Source organism: Osmerus eperlanus, chromosome 4 (genome assembly GCF_963692335.1).
Source record: "Osmerus eperlanus chromosome 4, fOsmEpe2.1, whole genome shotgun sequence".
Taxonomy (NCBI): domain Eukaryota; kingdom Metazoa; phylum Chordata; class Actinopteri; order Osmeriformes; family Osmeridae; genus Osmerus; species Osmerus eperlanus.
The window spans coordinates 16,666,054-16,686,428 of record NC_085021.1 but is presented as its reverse complement, the minus strand read 5'-3'; the positions used below and the strand labels follow the sequence as shown (position 1 = coordinate 16,686,428).

Sequence of the window (20,375 nt, the reverse complement as noted above, 5' to 3'; positions counted from 1 at the left end):
ACACTTTGCAAATACCACAAACTCCCCTGAACCCAGGGACAACTATGTAACTGATAATTATCACACTAATAAATGAGGGTAAAATAAATAGCAGCAATGAGAAGTGGTGAAGGTGGGGATGTAGGCAAGGAGGGTTATAATCTATTTATTTAGAGTGCGCTTCTACCAATTTATCATTTGTCCTTTTAGCACTTGAGCACTCAGTAATCAGTAATTATACTGATTATTTTGCTACTCTCAGGGGCCACAGTACCTGATTCTATTTTAATTTGGCCCCCTCTCCTTGCTCTCTCTATAACCTTGTTTGCATTTGAATTCAATTTAAGGTGGATTAGACAGGATATTGCTTTGCTGTATCTAAGCCTGAATAATGAAGAAACCATTTACCTTTAAGTTTCATTACTGTACGTAACTGTTTTTCATACATTGGTTCCTGACAAAATACACATCCACAAGATCAGGATTCAAGCTAAGCCATTCTTTAGTGAACACCCAACAGTTGAAGGACAGCTTGAACCCACATAAACCTATTCACCTACCTTCGTGTTTTCACCTTCCACCAGACCTATCAACAACTAATCCAAGCACAGATAGTGTGGATTATCATATACACTGTTACTACTCCACTAGAAAGTCCCCAGGTAAAACAGTAGAAGGACAGGCAGCGGATGATGCTTTGCTCTGCTCCAGGCATCAAGGAATGAGCATTGTGGGGTTGGTTGGCTGATGGGCCACAACATGTTCAGAACTGTTGAAGGTGGGCGGTCAGAGTGAGCAGAGGTTGACTTTAGTGCAGGTCTGGACATGTTGGGGTGTGTGTGTGTGTACAGGTACGTGAGTGTGTGGTAGTTGGTCTTCTGAACACATGTGCAGAGGCACCTCATCTAATCCACCAAGCATCTCTTGCCAAAAGTATGACACATCCATACATGGGAGAGGACCTTGGGTCTTACTCACCAACCGTCAGGCCGGCCCAGGAAGTTTACTTTCCTATTAGAGGAGGGACAGTAAACACATTTTCACCTCTCACCTAAACTTGCAACAAGCCAGCATTCTTCCTCAGATTTTGATGGAAATGTTAGGAGTGTACAAGAATGCTGTGACCCTGAGCATATTAGCACACATGTACTACTATGATGTTAGTAACACTCCTTGTTCTCAGGATGGACAAATGGTCCACAGGCATGTTAAGACAAGCAGAAATGCCATTCCATGCTTGTTCTTTAACACATCCACAACAACAATGCTACTTGTTTTAACAATTACATCATGAAGGTATAAAGAGCAATAAATTATGATTGACTAAAGACATGTCTGTCCACAATGGCATCTTGAATGAGCAGCATTAGTAATGGAGGCGTTGCTATGTGACTCAGTGTTCCTTGTGGAAGAACAGTAGGATGTCTGTGTTTTGTCTTGCAGTGACTATAGGTTTGTAGTTTCTTTAAAGAATAACAGGCAGGTAAAGGAGAGGTGTTGAGTGTGTTTAGTCTGTCACACACGCAGACACACACACCAACTGCTTGATGTGTGTGTGTTTCTCAATACACACAAGTCACGGACGGAAGCTAATGTGCCACAGTACAATGGCCTTTTCTTTCACTTTCTTCAGAAATCATTATTTCACGGGGAACACACAATGGGTTTCATACTGTACAATGCGTTTTCACTGTACAGACTGCTGACACTGACAGAAATGTCCCCAAAGTTTTCAGTTGTTCAAAAGGCTGGTATCTTATTTATATTGGATTAAAATGTGAATGGAGAATCTTGTCTGGTCTCTATCGTTGATATTAGCATCATAATTCACAAAAACGTTGTTTGAATTTAGGCTCTGTCAAAAAAGATGTTGCTCAACCAATGACCTAGACATGATCCATGAGGTACTTACCAAGACCAACATGTAGGTCTGGAGCCCCATTTCTACAAGATCCACCAATAAAACTCCTTGACACATTGTCAATAGCCTGTCTGTTCATCAGAAGCCACGGCAACATGAAAACAAGTGCTGTATCAGAGCTTCCAGGCATAGAGAAGCATCATATATTTTGTTAGGTGTTACTTGACTAAATACATCGGTTTCAAGATGATTTACGGCAAGTGAGGATGCACCTTTAGCCTGCGGTGCTGTGAGGCTAGACCTACTGATGAACAGCAGACAGATCAGAGACTCACTCTGCACATGGCAGTCGCTCGTAAAGGGTCAACAACGACCAAGAAGCTAATCTGTTTGTTCTGTGGGAGATATTTGATATCTACACAAGGCCTGCCCATAGAGCAATTAAAATAATCATATGGCTATCATGTAGACAGAAGTAATAATTCTGCAAACCTACATTACAAACCTTTCATGTTGCGCCCATTTCATTCAGTTGAATACAACCATGGAGCATTTGGAGCATCTTGTTCAGATTCCCCCTCCTCTTTTCAGAGGGGCTGGATTTATTTTATCTGAATAATCTCAGGTGGGGGTGTTGAGTTTCAGTGCTCAAAACTCACCCTTTAAAAAGCTGAAAGGGGGTGAAAATCGACACCGCTCAGAAGACACACCACAAAAGGATCTGGAACCGGCTCTTCCAATGAAACAGCCCTCTTATTCAAGGCGGTTGGGGTTACAAGAAACCGCACTGTACCAATAGTGTATACTATTTGAATGGAGCGTTTTTTACCACAGGTATGCTACAGGTACAACTGATTTCTAAAGCATGGTTGAATTAAAAGACACTTTCCCTCTGGATAAGGTGTTAAAAAATGAAATAGCTGTATACACAGCATTATCTCATATATTATTATTAATTATATTACAAAGAGATAAAGAAAGAAAAGAGTGAGAGAGAGGGAAACACCAATTTCACTTACCCCTTACAGTGAGAATTAGATAGGGTGACGACCGGCCCACTATCTCCCTTGTCAGCTCATGTTTGTTGTAAAACACACACACGTTTTCAGAGCGCAATCTCCTAACACAGACACATTCATGTGCAAGCAATCTACCATAAGCAGTAGACTCACAAACACACACGCGCTCCTCAAAGCTGCTTCAGGAAGTTGAAATCTGAACACGCTTTGTCCACACAGTGGGTGTTCCCTGCTCTGTACGTCAACAACACAGACAGAACATGTGAGGGCGAAGCCTGGGCTTGGTTAGAGGATGGAGGGATACTAGGTGGGGTAAGGTTAGGTGGAATCTGGGTACGGTTGGCCTGTGATCTGGTATTGAAACAGCTGAACTCTCTATTAGAAATCATATTTAATTAGTGAGTTGTAAAGTCTGCATTTCATAAGATTCAAAGAAAGGTGAAGGTTGAAGGTAACGTGTTATTATATCCAAGTTGAGATCTGAGATTAGATTAAACTTCAATCTCTTGGCATTGTCTTTGTGAAAATAAAGTATCTAATTGAAATCTATTCATCTAAATCTACTGTAGCCAGACATTTTGTTTTGTCTAGATAAGGCTGTTGAGTGTCAAGATAGGAACTTAGTTTTAGATAAGGCATTGAGAAAAAAAAACTGGTGGAAAAACAGCTAGTAGCTGTTTCAGTTATACTCAGTTATACTTTCATGAGGATTTTGTCAATTTTCCTCTTCGTGAGTAGCAGACATATAGACTGGCAGGTTGAGCTATCAAGAAGGTATTTGAAAAGGTTAAACAAACACAAAGTCAGATGAAATGTACAATATTGTGGGAGGAAAAATTAATTATTCACTACTCAGAAAAGGTCAGAGAAATATAATTCTTTAGGAAGGATCTTTGTTTATCATAGGCTAATAATATTCCCTCCTGTCATGTAAAAATATAGATTTTTTTTTAACAGTTCTAAATGTAAATGTTATGTCTATTATTACAACTTGTTATTCTTTTATTCAATATAATAAACTATTCGATGCAGACCTCAAACTCCATGTCTTCCCACATACATCTTATTTCTTAGTCAACTGCAGCTATTCCTTCATAAATATACAATCAGGACACAAACACACTCACGCACATAAGGTTGCATTTACTTCATACTGTGGATATTCTAGAGGGCAAAGTCCTCTAGGGACTGCCTTGGGCATGGGACCATTTGACACTATGACGCCACAATGTAAAACAAATATCTCTTAAGAACTGATACAAGAAAGGTATGGGCTCTGAACTTGGCAAGACAAACTGCTTTAAAATTGTTTTATGCTTAAAAGATTATCTTCTATTAAATAATGATTTTGAGTACTCAAAGCTCAGCAATGCTCAACTCTTTCCCCTAACTTGTTTACTATTTTGAAAGTGTGTTTGATTGTGTGTGTGCTTGTGTGTGTGCGTGGGAGTCTGTGTGGTGACTGTAGTTTGTAATCATATCCACCGTCTACAACATTGCCTTGTTGGGCATGATTAAATAGGCAGTGTCTGTCCAAGCCCTGAGTCAGTCTACATGCACCCTAAAACAGATGTCACCCGAGTTCACTATGGAAACTAACCTTTCACCAAAACAACTGTGGTCTATCTCTTTTGCAGGTGTTGCTCTGGCTCCAACACTTCCTTCCCATTGTGTGTCGTCTCCTGAGGATGTCATTTTACAAACACACATCAATGACTAATCCTTCCATCCCTGTGATCAAAGCATCCAATACTATTACATTGGTTTAATTACAGTTCAGTAGTTGGATTCATATTTCTGCATGTTTTTTTTGGACTGAGCAAAGATGTCTTTCCTAAATTCCTATGGGACAGATTATAGTCCTCTTTATCCTACTCTATGGGGTGAATCATATTGTAAATAATAAATAGGCTAGTATTGGTATTTTTGAGACTATTGTCAAAGCGTACCTTTGAGTAGGCCTACTTAAACGTAACTTTACGTACCTTTCACGTAGTCTACCTTTGTGCTCCAGGTAGAACTTCATATTTTCCCCATGCCGGTCAGTGTTTAGTCCATTAGCCGTTCACATGCTGCTTCCCCTGTACAAACTATCATCTGCAAGAAGTCACAGGTATCTCACAATTTGGTAGAGGAAAATGTAACTCCTCCTTCACTGTAAAATGACTTCCTTGTTTGTATTCTGACCAATAAAGTTGTTGTTTTTTTACAACCAACGCTTGTAAACTAATCTCAGTGAGTACTTTGAAATAAGGTGCAGTAAGAGTGGGCAGCAGAAATAGAGGTGGTGCTCACCTAGCGGTGAGCGAATAAGTAAACTCCATTCATGGGACAAAGAAACTGGTTCTGCAACTCTAAACAGTAAACAGAGCAGCACAAGTTAACTGTATAAATGCTATAGTCTAAATTAAGATTTATTTCCACTTAATTTATCAGACATTAAAATCCCATGTCAATTATAGATGGCGTCCATGCAAGTCGGATACCGTTTTCAAGAATTTATTTTGATAAATGATGCATGTATGGATGCTCGCAGCTGCCGCCTAAGTAAAGAAATGCGTTCCACAGGTAACTTTGTAGGTTGCAAGCAAGGAAAACAATAATTTTATTGTCAAATAGCAGTGTTTTAAATGTAGTTTGTTGAGAGTCAACAGAGTGCGCGACACACCTCCAACCGGTAAATGGCGCTGTGGCAGATAGTGACACTTGTCAATGCATTTCAAAGGTTTCCGGAAAGTTGGCTATCTTGATAATTTATCGGATTTTCTAAATAGAGTAACACCGAAGTTACGTGAGATAATTAAGTGTGTGCCTATTGTTAACCCTAAAGTGTGTGCTGTATGTAAGTATATGTCATGGTTTCGTTTTCGTTAAACTATGTTGTAAGCAAACTCCCCGCTTACTTGCCAAAAGCTAGTTACTGTAGCCAACTTCCAAGACTACAGTAGGTAACTACATACTGCCCAGAGTTGTACAGTTAGCTTGGTACAACCAAGCGATGCCTCTCGTTCCTGCAAACCAGCCTCAATTAATTCGCTCAAGTCAAAAGGATGAATATTATCAGAACTGTCTGAGGAACAACGCAAATGAAGCTTTCCAGACTCTTGCAGGTATGTATACTCTGCCAGGTTATATCGCCGCTTCAGGTACAGCGATACCATTCCATCATGATGGAGAGTTCATTTTAGCTAGAATATTTGTTAATCTCTCCCCGTGCAGGATCTAAGAGATGGCTGGACTGGAGGAAGGAGATTGAACTGCTTTCAGATCTGGCATATTATGGCTTAACTACATTTGCAGGTGAATATCCTTCACTTCTCTAGCTTCTACGAATGTGCATTTTAAAGTCGGTAGGCGTGAAAGCTTTCTTCTCTATCAGCCCAGATATAGTTAACCTTGTATAACCAAACATCTGATACAGACAAGTCAAGCAACCATTGTGTGCCGTACAAACAAGCTCTTGGTCTGACCGAAAGATTGGAGATGGTATGCATGATTATGGCTGCTCAAATCTACTCAATGTGTTGCTCAGGTTACCAGACATTAGGAGAGGAGTACGTCCACATCGTCCAGGTGGACCCCACCAAGCGTCGGATCCCCTCTCGCACTAGGCGAGGTCTCCTGGTCTTTTTCCATACATTTGTGCCATACCTCCTCGACAAGGTCCTGGTCTTTATAGAGAATGAGCTGGAAGCTGGGGAGGAGGGGGCTGGCAGAAGAGTTGCTTCCAGCCCTTGGAGCCCCGCAGTGTGGCTGAAGACCTGGGTACGGAGGGCTGTGGGGCTGCTGACGGAGCCCCAGAGGAAGGCGTGTGTCCCAGCAGTGTTCGCCCTCCAACAGGGCCTCACTCTTCTCCACAGGGTCCATGTAGCGCTGTTTTACATCAGTGGGGCCTTCTACCACCTGGGGAAGAGGACATCGGGTATCAGCTATGTGGGTAACTTCATAGCGCCATACTGTTTTATCCTTGTCACACTTAGTCTAAGCTCTACCTAAGCATACTGACCCAGATCATGCTTTTCGGGGATACTGAACTAGTGTTAGTAAAGGGACATATCGTTCATGGTAGTGCAGTGTGGCTCGTTTGTATGAGTTTAAAAGGTAGAAAGGCCCATAACGTGGTTTTCTGTCCTGTCAGCTGCGGGTGCAGAGTGTGAGTGGTGATGACCAGGCTATCAGGAACAGTTACAGGGTCCTAGGAGTGGTCTCCCTGCTGCAGCTGGCTATCACCCTGGCCCTGCAGCTGAACAACTTCAGACAGAGACAGAGAGCCAGACAGGAGTGGAAACTACACAGGAACCTGGCCTCCAGGTACTGTTCAGACTGGAACAACAGTAAACCATTTGGTTGTAAACATGAAAATATGACCTGAACAAGAGTGTTTGGTGTGGATGTTTTGTCTAGATCACGTCTACATCTGAGTGTTGTGAATCATGTTATGATCAAGTGTGTGTGTTTAGTCCCCCTCAGCCTGTAGATCCGGTGTCCCATCGGCCCTCTCGCTGTATCTTATGTCTGGAAGAAAGGAGACACTCGACCTCCACCCCCTGTGGACACCTGTTCTGCTGGGAGTGCATCACTGAGTGGTGTAACACCAAGGTGAAAGCCTCGTATTCTTGATCGAGGTATTTGTTGAACTACTATGAGACAACCCCCTGGTGATTTAATTAAAACGATGTGGACTTTGCAGATGGAGTGTCCACTGTGTCGGGAGAAGTTCCAGCCTCATCGACTGGTCTACCTGAGGAACTTCTAGGCACAGACAACCACATTATCCAGGTTTTCGGAAACACTGGATTACAGCTGCAGCAAACTGCATGAAAATCGGTCTATTATTTTTGGTGCAACAAACTGGATATGGCTGCCTTGTGTAAAATCTTAGACTCACTCATTTTTTTCCAGCTGTTAAAGTTATGGACTAAGCTGTACAGTAAAATGTTCTGTCTGATTAACTCCTCTTTGGTAGGCTGCATTACACTGGCAAAAATAAATTTTACATTAACTAAATGGCAATATACATTTGACAATAATAATTGAGACGTTTATTTTTTATAATAGAAAATGATTTTTGGATTGTATCAGTCTGTAATTTGTTTGTAAAATATGTGAACGTGTACAAAATGGTGTAAATTACGTTCGTAATAAATTGTTTAGATAATAAAACATGCATTTTCCTTTTTCTATATGGAGGCCTATATATTTATTTTGATGACAACCTTTGGAGCGCTCAGTAATTCATTGATTTAACTGAAACATGACTGATGACAAAAAGGTCAAGCCAAGTTAACTGAAGTAGGCCAAGTAGTTTTTTTTTTATATCTATAGATATAGATTTTTTTTTTTTTTAACTCTGGCTAGGAAAGATGGTCCTCTGGACCACCATTGGCTCTCACCTACACGGCACGGTGAGGGAGCAGCGCAGGTTTGGAAATTGATTAAACAAATGTGAAACCCACTTGACTAGCGTTAACTAGGTACAGAAAATAGGTTATGTAACTGCTAGCTAGCCAGCCGGAAGAAGAAAAAAAGTGTTCGCCTGCGCTGAATGTCAAGTGTAACGCATTTATTTCGTTACACTGCAGTAGCCTACAACCTTTTAAAAAGATGTGAAACATGTCAGTAAAATGACAGAGATAAACAAAAGCAGACAATACTAGTGTAGTCCCTGTTTTCAATCCTTTAAATCCTCAATTTGATCCGATTATCAGACCAGGGTACCATATGTGCACTGCCAGAGCAAAGTGCAGCTATACTGACCAATCCCTGGGATTCCCAGATGAACCGTGGAATATACCTGCGTCGAACCGCGGTAAGAAAAAAACCTAGTTAAAAACAGATTGTAACGGATGCATTGGTGTTTGAAGTCATGTACATTTTATGAATGTATTGCCTCCTTACACTGAAACGTGTTACATGTTAGTGTCTTTCTACTTCTTTTCAGAATGGCTTGGACTTCTCAGAGGGGTCGGAGGAGGGAGTCATCGTCACTCTCAGGACATGTGCATAGAAAGCCCAAGGTCCAACGTAACCTGTCATTGTCAGTTAGTGGGGAAAATGTTGACGATGTACTTGAGCTCCTGTCCATGCTCAGCAATGACAAAAACATGCTCCCAGGAGCCTTGGATGACGTTGTACTTGGGAGCACATCATCTTACTCTCAACCAGAGACTGTCTTAAATCTCAACACACACTTGACTGCAACCAAAAGCAGTTGGTGTGGTAAACATGGGATATCCTCCTATTCTGCTAACCATGAGACTTCTCAGTGTTTCACCGATGAGGATACCTGTGGTCATAGCAATAGAAGAACATGGCCAGATTCTGGTCGACATTATGGTTCAGCTCTTGATGGATGTGTTGGAGCCTATCAGTATAAGCACAGCAAATGTCGTGACAAACATCAAGAGAAAGCAGAAAAAGATCATATCTACAAAGTCCCTTTACAATTCCTCCCAGCTTCACTGACTTCTACCTATCCAGGCTGTCCTTCTTACTACCCTGATTTCCATAGCACTTTAGACAGACATCAAACAGAACTCACCAATGAAGTTCATTGTGTAAATGATGCCTGTCTAAAGCAGAGTGAGCATGTGTCAACATTTCAAGACATTGTGGAATCTTCCTGGATATCTGCTAGCCTGCATCGGTCTATGTTGGACATAGAGATAGGCCTATCATTTGGAGATCTACAACCCCAGGGGCAGGCTACCTCAAAGAACATTGCCTTATCTGCTACAATAACACCTTTAGATAGGGAAACTCATGACTCTGTGGTGTCTTGCAATGCCAACATGTCAAGCTCTGTCCTCCACTGTCATCCTGGAGACACAAAGACAAATTCTACCTGCAAGCATGGGTTTTCTACGGAATGTCCATTTATTGTCAACGGTGACCAGTTGACCAATCGTCATTTTCAAAGAGATAGCATAATGAATGCCACCCCAGCCATCACAAAATGTGGTATGCCGGGTGAACCAGTCTCAACAAAACATTGCGAGTCAACATGGAAAAAAACATTGGAAGTAAATGGGGCAAATCTCTACTCTTGCAAGGAGTGGCCTTTACCTGAAAGCCTTAGTCGTCAACAGAAAGAGGTTGCATTTCTGGATAATGTTACAAGATGGCCTAAGGAACTGTCAAGCCCATCAGATAGTGGGCCTAGTCTGTATGCCCACACTTATCACACAAGAGGAATGGAGACTTCATTTGAGGTGCCTGATGTTCGAAGGAACTTTGAAACAGCACAGAACCTGTTCTGCGAGAAAAGACTTGTTGCAAAGGTACATTTAGATAAGATGGCTTCTATGGGTACAACGAAAAGTCAAAATAAGTGTAAATATCAAAACAAACAAGATGGTGGACACACAGGTGTGGAAAGAGGCTCTCAGACAAAAAGATCTGTGTCAACATCAGCCGAGAGTCACTATTACCCAATACATGAGGAACGGTCACAGACCTCTCCTATTTACAAAATGAGAGGAAGCACTAGTACTGAGTATAGTGTTGAGAGATGTGGGGCAGGAAAAAAATCCTTGTCTGTAATGCCTCAGTCCATGTCTATGGTAGGTGGACACCTTGGGTTATTATGGTTCTTGTAAAGAGCGTGTGAGTGTTTGGGCAAACACATACATTTTGTGTCTGTGTGAAGCGTAACACGAGAGGATGTCCCTGAGCACTTAACCCCTTCCTTTGTTTGAGCAGCAGCCTGACGCCACAGAGATTTGCCGTTCCAACCCTGCAGAGACAACAGAGAAAAGGTAAGAAGGAACATGGGAGCCCATAGGTCAAGTCACTGGCTGTCACATGGCTTAAGAAAAGAAGTGAGCAGAAAACCTCTGAAAGGCAATAGATTTGTTCAACAAGAAGTGAAGAGCGAGGCAGGGCAGAGGTCAACTCCATTTTCACTCAGTTAATTCCGTTTGGGTGTGTGTGTCCAGGTTCCTGGAACTGTATACATTCAGAGTTCAGCAGAGCTGCTTCAGGGTCTGGGTGCTCCAGTGGAGGTCATCCGCACAGGCCAGACATCAGCATAGGAAGCACCTACTGACCACCGGCCTGTCTGCTCTCAGATGGATGGTCCTGACACGCCGTGCCCAGGCTGACACTCTGGCCAGGAGGAGGGAGGCCCTGACCCTTGCCAAGGCCTTCCATCAGGTAATAAGTAGTAACAAAAACAGTGTCCCTGAGGAGAAATGACCCCTAACCTTACTCAAATGACAGTTCCTAATCATTTTGAGTACTGCATAAGGCTACATATTAATCATGCTGTTTACATTTAGTCTCTTTCCCATCAGGATGAAACACTATAAATCACTTGCGGAATTAATAATATACATACTTAATAGCAGGTAGGGACTTCTGCCAGTCTGGAACTCCTGCCAACGTTCCAGTGGTGTCTGTCTCCTCAGGGAGTTGTCTCTTGTTTTAGCTGTAGGGGATCATAAACCACAAACAAACACTCTGGAAAACGTATATAGTTTAGAATGTGATAAGATGTCCCCTCCAATGAGTCCTACTAACTTAACTCTTCCAATCCGACTCCCCAACTATGCACACGCCCTCTTTGTGTCTCAGTGGAAGAGGCATGTGGAGGAGAGAGGATGCTCCAACATGGACGTCCAGAGTGAGGCAGAGGTGAAGAGCCTGCGTAGGAGGCTGGCCCCGCCCAGCGATACTCTGGTCCTGAGGACGGCCTACTGCGCCTGGCAGAGCCACCTCCAGGGCCTGCAGCTGCGCAGGGCAGCGCTCATCCACTACCAGTAAGGCCTTTGACCTTCCACCTCTCACAGAATCACAGGAATAGTACTTGCTTTTGCTCAGGTGGCAGTTTGACATATGGTGCTAATGTGTACGTGTTTACTAAGGGAGGGATTCAGGGAGGGATTCAGATGGCTGAGCGGTTAGTGAGTCGGGCTATTAATCAGAAGGTTGCCGGTTCGATTCCCTGCTGTGCAAAATGACGTTGTGTCCTTGGGCAAGGCACTTCACCCTACTTGCCTCGGGGAGAATGTCCCTGTACTTACTGTAAGTCGCTCTGGATAAGAGCGTCTGCTAAATGACTAAATGTAATGTAAATGTACTAACCGTAGATGCTTGTGTGTGCATGTGTGTACGTGTGTACATGCTTGAATGGATGTCTCTGCATCTCCAGTCTGACTCTGATGTACAAGCACTGGCTGCTATGGAGGCAGGCTGGGTGGAAGTGTCAGGCTGTGGTGCTACAGGGGCAGCGGGCAGGGCAGCTCTGGGAGAGCAGGCTGAAGAGACGGGCCTACACCGTGTGGAGCTCCTCCTGCACCGCTGCACAGCAGGCGACGCAACATCAGAGGTAAGACATCCCAGGGGGTGAGGATAAGCAAGTTGAAGATGCTTCATTAGCATGTCGTTACCATATTGATTGAGTGCTTTGCTGTTTATTCTTCAGGAGGTCCTGTCTGGCTGCAGCGTGGAGGGTGTGGCGAGCCCAGGCTACACTGAGGGAGGACATGTGGTTAGTTCTGACCAATCAGAATGCTGGTATTCACAAGGAGAGCCTATTGCGGCACAGCATCCAGCTGTGGAGAGAGAAGGCAGAGCAGAGGAGAAGACAGAAAGAGAGTCGACGAGATATCAGCAAGTCCGTTCTGGTTCCCTCGAGCACCTAGAGCTTAGCTCAACTCTTAACACAATCCAATCCAGCTACATAGCAGTTCTATATTGTGTACTTCTCCGAAGCCCAGTCGCTAATATTTATGACCAGGAGCAGCTCTGGGTTTCAGAGATACTCCAATACTCATTATCCCAAAATGTTTGTTGTCCCCTCCATGACCCCCTCCCTGTCCCTTCCAATCTCCATCTCTCTATGCCACCATGCAGGAGGGTGGCCCAGTGCTGGCGCCTGTACGTACACCGCTCACGGCTGCAGCGTGTATGTGTGGAGGCTGATCAGATACTCTCCAGGCACACGTTAGCAGGCAAGTGGAGATAGCCTTCTCTGGACCCCAACCAACCGAAAGCCGTTTGGTGTATCAATGCCAAATTCCCAATCCCATCTCACAAACAAGAATATTACCTGCCTCGCCACTGACAGAAAGCCAATAAAACTCTTGTTGGGACCAGCTGACAGTCAAGCAAACCTGATTTCCCTCGCCCAGTGGACAGGCTGATGTGGAAACAGATGCTATTGGCTAAGAATCGGTCCCTCGCCCAATCAAATGTGTATTAGAGTCATTGGGATGATGGATGTCTTTGGGCTTCACATCTCCTCTCCTGTGAGCCCTCTGTTGAAATTGTGAGGCAGAACCAAAATCAGACCCTTAAGCTTAATATCAACTGGAGAGAAAATGCAAAACAGATCTGTAGTCCAGGCTATGGTCCACATCTCCTGTGTCAGCACAATATTCCACAAACTCCATCCCTAATAGGACAGATATGAAAACGGGCGAGTCATAAATCAACATCAAAGTGTGCTTCTCTCACCTAGTGGCATTTGAAAGGTGGCGTCAGAGGAAGGCCATCGCCAAAGCGGCTCACAGATGGCTGCAGGGAGGACGCCATCTGCTGGAGAGGATGGGACTGCAGACGGTGTTCACACGCTGGCGTCGTACAGCATGCGCCTGGAGAGGGGCACGGGCCCTGCTGGAGACACGGACACAGACACAACTCTCAAAGTGAGCTCAGGGAAAGGCGTTCGTCTCGTTTGAATGGACCCCCTGATGATTCTCCATGATTTCCTCCAGCCACTTGTGTTGAGTCCGTGTTTGTTGGCGTGTGGTGTGGTACGGTATGTCACTCAGATGATCCTGGTCCCGCCCCTCACAGGATCCTGAAGGGCTGGCACGGCGTTGCCGAGCGAAAGGCGGTGTGTTTGAGGTACTGCTGCAGGAGAGAGCGCCTGACAGCCGCACACGCTCTGAGGACCTGGGCGAGGGCCAGGGAGGTGCGTGTGCGACACACACACCTCCTCACACACCTGCTGGAGACCAGGAGGAGGGCGGGCCGACAGACTCAGACAGGTTGGCTCCCTGCCTGCTCCTTAACGAGGCCTTCTGTCAGTCAGTCCTGTCCCCTGCTCTCTGCAAAACTGCATTGGCAATTCCTTCTCTCTTTACTTATATAGTTCTAACTGCCCCCCCCCCCCAAAAAAAAAGAAAAGAGTAGGACAATGTTTTATTCTTAATTTCTATGCAGAGGTTGTTGATTAGTCACTGACTATAGTCTGGATGTCTCAACTGATGCAAACCGTTTTAATCAGTAAATGATGTTGGGTTAATTTCTCCAAGATCTTGTTGGCAGTATTCCAGCTCCATTGAGCTTGCCTCCCAGGTTGTCCAGCGCCACTGGCAGACTGGAGAGTGTGTATGACATTCTGAAGCTCCAGATGAGCTTCCACAACTGGAGGAAGCAGAGAATTAAAGTCAAACGGGCCAGGTACAATATCTCTCATTCACCCATCTCTTTCTGTCGCCACGTCCCCCTCTCTTATTAGTGAAGATCTGTGAATATACTTTATTCTGTCTCTGTCTGTCTCTTAACCTCTCTCTTTCTCTCGCTCTCTCTTTCTCTCTCTCTCTCTCTTTTCTTTCTTTCTCTTTCTCTTTCTTTCTCTTTCTCTTTCTCTTTCTCTTTCTCTCTCTCTCTCTCTCTCTCTCTCTCTCTCTCTCTCTCTCTCTCTCTCTCTCTCTCTCTCTCTCTCTCTCTCTCTCTCTCTCTCTCTTCTCTCTGTTTCCCCTCCCCTTGTTTCAGACTGTACTGCAGTGCCTTACAGCAGAAGCAGGCCAGGTTGGTGCTCCAACATTGGCATGGTGTAGCAGAGGAGGTCCAGGAGTCCCAGGTGCTCCGGTGCAGGACCAGCCTGGCCGCGCTGGGCAACACCTTCACCTCCCCCACATGCTTGGAGAGCAGCACGGGGTCCACACAACAGGTGCTTTACTTACACTGTTTCTCCGACATTTCACCTGTGTTGCCAACCTGAAAGGACTCGTTAGAATATTATCACAAAACTAGTCATCTTGTGTTATTCTGTGCCCTGAGACCAATAAATGGACCATGTGTTTGATAGATGAGTCTAGTTATTTCGTTATTTCACTTTAAAGTCTCCAATCGTAGCAGGTTTTGAGTGCAATTGGTTGTTGTCTTGGTGAATCAAAGTTTCAGGTGGATCACAACTTCAGCTCTGGACTCAGTAATTGGTCAGTACTTGCCTCCTCCCCATTGGACACTCACAACATGAGGTCAGTGCATACTGTCCTAGATCCTAGATAGCCTGGGTATGAGAACTGTCATACAAAGCATTTCCAGAACCTTTAGTCAAGGTTACCTTTCTCTTGCTCTGTGTCTCTCTCTTTCTCTTTCAGCTTACATTCAGATGTTGCAGAAGACGTCCAAATTGTCAATCTGTATCAACACTTCTCGGATCACAGGAATACTTATTCAAAAAAAGGTCACCAATTAAAGGTACTTCACAATCTCATACATGTGCAAGTATATGCTGTACTTGAAGTGTCATGTCAAGTCATTTCTGAATTAAACCCTGTTTCTGCTGCCGCTGTGTTTCAAACAGCCCCTGTTCTCCTGCTTGCTCATTGAAATTCAGCCTTGCAGCCTTGGACATTGGGGAACTACAAAGGCACAGACTATTTTCTTTACCCTGTACTGCTTTGAGAAGGACATTTATAAATAAAAATGAATAAAATATATGGAGTCCCTATTTGATAGAAGCAGATGACCAAGGTTGAGGTCAGTCATGGGTTTCCAGAGTGGATCCTAAGAGACAACATGTCAAGGGAAGATAGTCCCTTCACCTCCCTCCCTCTCTGTCTATCTCTCCAATGCTGACAGGCTGTCACCCGTATCTGATCCGGGGATTAGAGGCACTGGAGTGGTAAATGTGTCTCTGTGAGAGGACTTACATTTGCCAGATATACCTGCCATGCTTCCCAAGTACCCAATTTCCTCAAAGTTATCCAACTATCCATTCATTATATCCTGGATCTTAAGGTTATCAACAAGTTATTGTAATTGAGAATGTATTTTTGAAGACACAGTCACACAATCTTCACCTGCTTCTTTCTGCATCCAAACATGTCAGAGACAGATGTTCACAGTGAGTGTTATATTGATATCACAGTGAGTGTGATATTCTTCTAAAGAGAGTAATGGAAGACCCTTTCCCCCGTACGTGTCTCAGGATGTGTTCATGCGTGCCACGGCGCGCATGCTGCACCCCCTCCTCAGCATGGCGTTCTCTCAGTGGAGAGAGCACGTCTGTGCCAGCCGGGCACGGCGCCAGCTCATGGGTCAGCTGGCATGCACCAGGAGATGGACATCGCTGGCCTTCACCTTCAGCCTGTGGAGGCGACAGACACAAACCTGGCAACAAGCAGAGAGACACAGGGTATTAATGTGCTGTATAATTGTCCTCTACCTTCTCCTGTGTGCCTGATGCTCTTTAGGCAACTGTGAAAACGAGTGTCTCCTTATCCTCCGTCCTCTAAACGTTAGCTGTCTCACGCAGGAAGCGGTCTTGCTGACTTCCTGTTTAAGCCAGTGGAAAGGGGTCCCAGTTGGTCAGAGGGCAGAGGCCCAGATGCAGAGGAGAGCTGAGCAGTTTCACAGCGCCGCCGTCCTCCGTCACTGCTTCTCTGCATGGCACGGACGGGTATGGAACCCACAGTAGGCTTTCTGTGTATTGATGTACATCCTTTAGATCTGTCGTTTGAAGTTGTGGGCTTAATCAGACTTTCTCCCCCCTTCCCCAGCTAAGGAGGGTGTGTGTTGGCCCGGGGATGAAGGCCGGGGCCCAGCTGGCCAGCAGGACAGCCTGGCTACAGAGGAGAGACGAGAGGCGGAGGACCCACTCGGCCTTCACCCTCTGGAGAGCACGCTTCAAACAGTTCCAGGCTGTCACAGCCTTCTACACTAGCGCCACACTCACCAGGTGTGTGTGTGTATACGCCCGCACCACAATTGATTCCGAACCACTGAACCCTTCCTGTCCACAGCACCAGTAGTATTACAACACCAGCCTGGTCCGTGGTGTGTGTTGCAGGGTGTTTGTGGCGTGGCGGGGCCACGGTCAGCACCACAGGAGCATGATGGCTCTGGCCCGGGCCCAGCCCCGGCAGACGCTGCTGGGTAGCGCCCTGGCCCGCTGGAGAGGGTGGACCAGCCGTCTGCAGGAGGCCAGGAGGAGGGGGAAGGAGAGGCTGGCCCTGCAGGCCAGGGAAAGTCTGCAGCGCTGGAGAGAACACACTCGCAGTAGGACCAGCACAACACTGTACACATAGTCGCGCGCAGTGTCTGTGGCCATTGTGGGCTCGTCCATTGGATGTTTGGGTTTGTGTGGAGGAATCTGTCTGTGTGTGGTTGATGGTGTGTTCCGTCTTTGTGGGGTCTCTCCATAGGGAGGTGTGTCTTGCGGCTGCTTCTGTGTCAGTATGTGGAGGGAAACAGAAGGAGAGTTGTAGAGGAAGCTTTGCTCATTTGGGTCCAAGAAGCCCACAAGGTCAAGAGAGCCCAAGACCTACACCAACACAACCTCACAAGAAGGTAAGTGGTAAAAGTCTTGTTTTGTTTTTTTGTCCGGACCGTAAAAATATTTTTATAATGCGTATCTCCTAGTTCAGTTGTCATGCCAAATGTTTCAGTTCAATACTAGTGCCAAAGATGACAAACCCAGGTTGGGAAATTTTTATTTTTGTCCTTCAGAGTCATACAGAGATGGAACACCTACTCCCAACACAGAATCAAAGAGCAGAACTCCATTCTCACCATGGAGGTGCAGCGACAACAAAGAGCCATGCAATGGGCCTTCACTTCCTGGAGAGGGCGTGTCTTACACAAGCAGGGTGTGGCCAGGACAGTGGCACATCACTGGAGGTTTAGGGCACAAGAGAGCAGGGCGGCCAGCCACTACTTAGTCAGACTGGAATTACGCTTTTTCTGCATGTGGAGACTGGCACTGCTGTGGCGGAGGGAGAGGCGCCAGCGGGCACGGGAGCTGGGCAGGAAGTGGGCCCTGCTTGCCAGACAGAGAGCGGCACGCCAGGAGAGAGCGCTGGTGTTCCGTGAGGACAGAGAGAGGGGAGAACTGGCACAGCGATTCTGGTACTGGGTCGCTCTTCATCGGTCGTGGAAGAGGAGTCTGGATTTCCACCAGCAGATGCTCTGTCGGAGGTTTGTGTCGTAGGTATTGTAATCCCTTTAAGCTCCAGTGCCTCAGATTCCTAAAGCGAGTTCTGCTCGTGTGGTGTCCCACGTAGGGCCATCCTAAGCTGGCATGCTCATGCTGGTCCAGCGATTGCACGCAAGCACTGTGGTGCCAACCTCCAGCAGAGTAGAGACCAGAGGCTGGTGCTGCAGTGTTTGACCCACTGGAGAAGTGAACTGGGGCAGGCGCAGCACAGACAGGAGGTGCTGGGAGAGAGACTCAGCCAGAGGAACAGAAGGTTGACCGAGAACACCATGAACTACTGGAGAACAGCCACTAGAGGGAGCACCGCACTCAGGCAGCTCAATAACGGAAGACTACAACAAGTATGTAGGAGGGTGCGTGCCCACGCACGCACAGAGCCACAAACACAAGCATCCCAAACTTGGACAGCTGTTCTGTTTTTTTCTTCACAGTGTATCGACCACTGGAGGACAAGGACACACATATCCAGAGCTGCCAGAATCATGTGTGTGCAGAGAGCACGGAGAGACACCCAGCAAGTGTTGCTTGCCTGGAGGCAGTGGGCCAGAGGTACGATATCAACACTGCTACTCTGTTACCCTGCAAACACAGTAGTGTATCTATGAGTGTTGCAGTGTTGACATATTTGATGCTATAATGTGAACAGGCACACCTTCCGTTATAGAGAAAGTTTTGTATTTTACTGCCACACCCCTCCGAGTGAAGGTTGGGGGCGATACTAAACCCCGGAATGTGTGTATGTGTGCTCGTGTGTTTGTTCAGTGTCTACAGGCCAGAGACAGATGGGAGAGGCGGTGGGGCTGTGGGTGGAGGGCCACAGAGTGAGCAGAGCCTTCCAGCTATGGGTCAGAGTTCACCAGAGCCATAAAGACGCCTCACGGCTGAGCTCAGCTCACCTCGTTCGCAGGTACGGGAAGTGTGGCTCATGAAGAATCAACACCTGTGAGTCCTTAGACTTCTCTATGCAGACTGTCACGGACTATCTCTGAACGGACGATGTCAAACCACTTCTGTTTTCTTTCTTTTGTTTTATCGCTGACTCCTTGTTAAGTTATAGTGATCTTCCCATGTACTGTAGGTTCTTTCAAGGCTGGCGTGAGGTCGTGAAGGAGAGCATGTTCACATGGAGGAGCACAGAGAACAAAGTGTGTACAGCACTGATCCGGTCAGCGTTCAGTCTCTGGAGGAGGCGTGCTGCATCCCATAAGGCCTCACAGGACCTGGCTCAGAGAGTGACAGCCAGGAGGAGGAGGACCCTGCTGAGGTCATCACTCCACACCTGGCATCAGGAGGTAGGCTATGTTTCACATAGAATAGTTCACAAAAAATATAATTTGGTGAAGTGGGTGCCATTGCAGGATCTGGTGGTTAGGTCAGTATGAATTCCTGGCAAGTCATAAAAGAGTTCATCGTAGGTGAAAAGGTCAAGAGGAACGTTGGTGAATGCGCGGTGATCTGCAGATGTGGAAACGTAGCACCCCTCGTTCCTTCGCTGTCTCTCCTTCTCAGGTCCAGTCCCGCAGGAGACGTTCTCTCCTCCTATCAGAGAAGTACTATGCATGCTGGGTGGAGAGGGCGACGGCCACACGCAACAAGAGAAGGAGTCTCCTGGAGTGGAGACTGAGGTGAGTTTAAAAGGTTATGTCTAAGTGACCCAGCATTAGGTGGGTGACTGTAGAAAGGGTTTTTCCTGATAAGTGCATGCTAGCACTGTGCTGCTCCATGCTAGGTTTCTCTGCCACAGGGAGTATATAAGGAGGTGGAGGCTGGAAGCTGTTCTGAGGAGGGTGCAGAGGAGACACACCCAGGATCTGTGGGACAACTGGAGAGACCAGACTGCTGCTACACTTCTGCTTAGGGCCCTGGCAAGCACATACACTACACACACACACACACACACGTTTATACAGTACGTGCTCAATCAAAACAAACAGCTGCTTTGTATTTTGTTGACACACCTGATTTGTGTGTCTGTGTGTCGGCAGTATACAGACAGATTGCAGCAGGGGGCCTGGCTTACCTGGAGGAAGCGACGCATCAGAACCCGGGTGTCTAAAGACCTCGCCACACACTTCAACAGATCACTGGTCGCTCAGGTGAGAACAAGAGACTCGCTAGCTAGCCCAACAGCCACATGCATGGTTAATCATGAGGATTTGATGATGTAGGGATTTCTTTTAGTTTGTGTACTGCACTAGCTCAAATAAGATTGTGCCGTATTTCACAAGGCCAAGTGTACCCCTCTTAACACAACTTACGTGGCAGTGCTGCCCACTCCGACATCAGTTCTGTCTGTGTGTGTTTGTTGTAGGTTTTCCACGCATGGAGAAGACGTGCCCTT

General features: G+C 46.0%; 3 protein-coding genes and 1 long non-coding RNA gene across 4 annotated transcripts; all 4 read left to right on the top strand.

The window, feature by feature from the left end:
- Window positions 1-5,527: 5,527 nt before the first annotated feature.
- Window positions 5,528-8,042, top strand: pex10 (peroxisomal biogenesis factor 10). Its single transcript, XM_062459681.1, has 6 exons — window positions 5,528-5,969; window positions 6,079-6,159; window positions 6,392-6,792; window positions 6,998-7,170; window positions 7,320-7,458; window positions 7,550-8,042. The coding sequence occupies exons 1-6, from the start codon at window positions 5,858-5,860 to the stop codon at window positions 7,613-7,615; spliced, it is 972 nt and encodes a 323-aa protein (XP_062315665.1). The 5' UTR covers window positions 5,528-5,857; the 3' UTR covers window positions 7,616-8,042.
- A 2,010-nt stretch (window positions 8,043-10,052) lies between these two features.
- On the top strand, window positions 10,053-14,812 carry LOC134019565 (protein SFI1 homolog). Its single transcript, XM_062460527.1, has 11 exons — window positions 10,053-10,139; window positions 10,561-10,616; window positions 10,797-11,013; window positions 11,434-11,618; window positions 12,011-12,187; window positions 12,284-12,475; window positions 12,715-12,812; window positions 13,322-13,508; window positions 13,660-13,853; window positions 14,121-14,268; window positions 14,584-14,812. Exons 1-11 carry the CDS (start codon window positions 10,053-10,055, stop codon window positions 14,810-14,812), a joined length of 1,770 nt encoding a protein of 589 aa, XP_062316511.1.
- LOC134018279 (uncharacterized) lies at window positions 14,813-15,751 on the top strand. The gene is made up of 3 exons (XR_009929908.1): window positions 14,813-15,071; window positions 15,195-15,294; window positions 15,401-15,751. It is a non-coding gene; the product is annotated as an uncharacterized LOC134018279 (long non-coding RNA).
- Window positions 15,752-15,921: 170 nt separating this feature from the next.
- LOC134019564 (protein SFI1 homolog) lies at window positions 15,922-19,987 on the top strand. The gene is made up of 14 exons (XM_062460525.1): window positions 15,922-15,943; window positions 15,990-16,234; window positions 16,355-16,498; window positions 16,599-16,777; window positions 16,889-17,097; window positions 17,244-17,388; window positions 17,548-18,015; window positions 18,102-18,375; window positions 18,466-18,583; window positions 18,797-18,941; window positions 19,113-19,326; window positions 19,544-19,659; window positions 19,779-19,934; window positions 19,969-19,987. The coding sequence occupies exons 1-14, from the start codon at window positions 15,922-15,924 to the stop codon at window positions 19,985-19,987; spliced, it is 2,454 nt and encodes an 817-aa protein (XP_062316509.1).
- The last annotated feature ends 388 nt before the right edge of the window (window positions 19,988-20,375 follow it).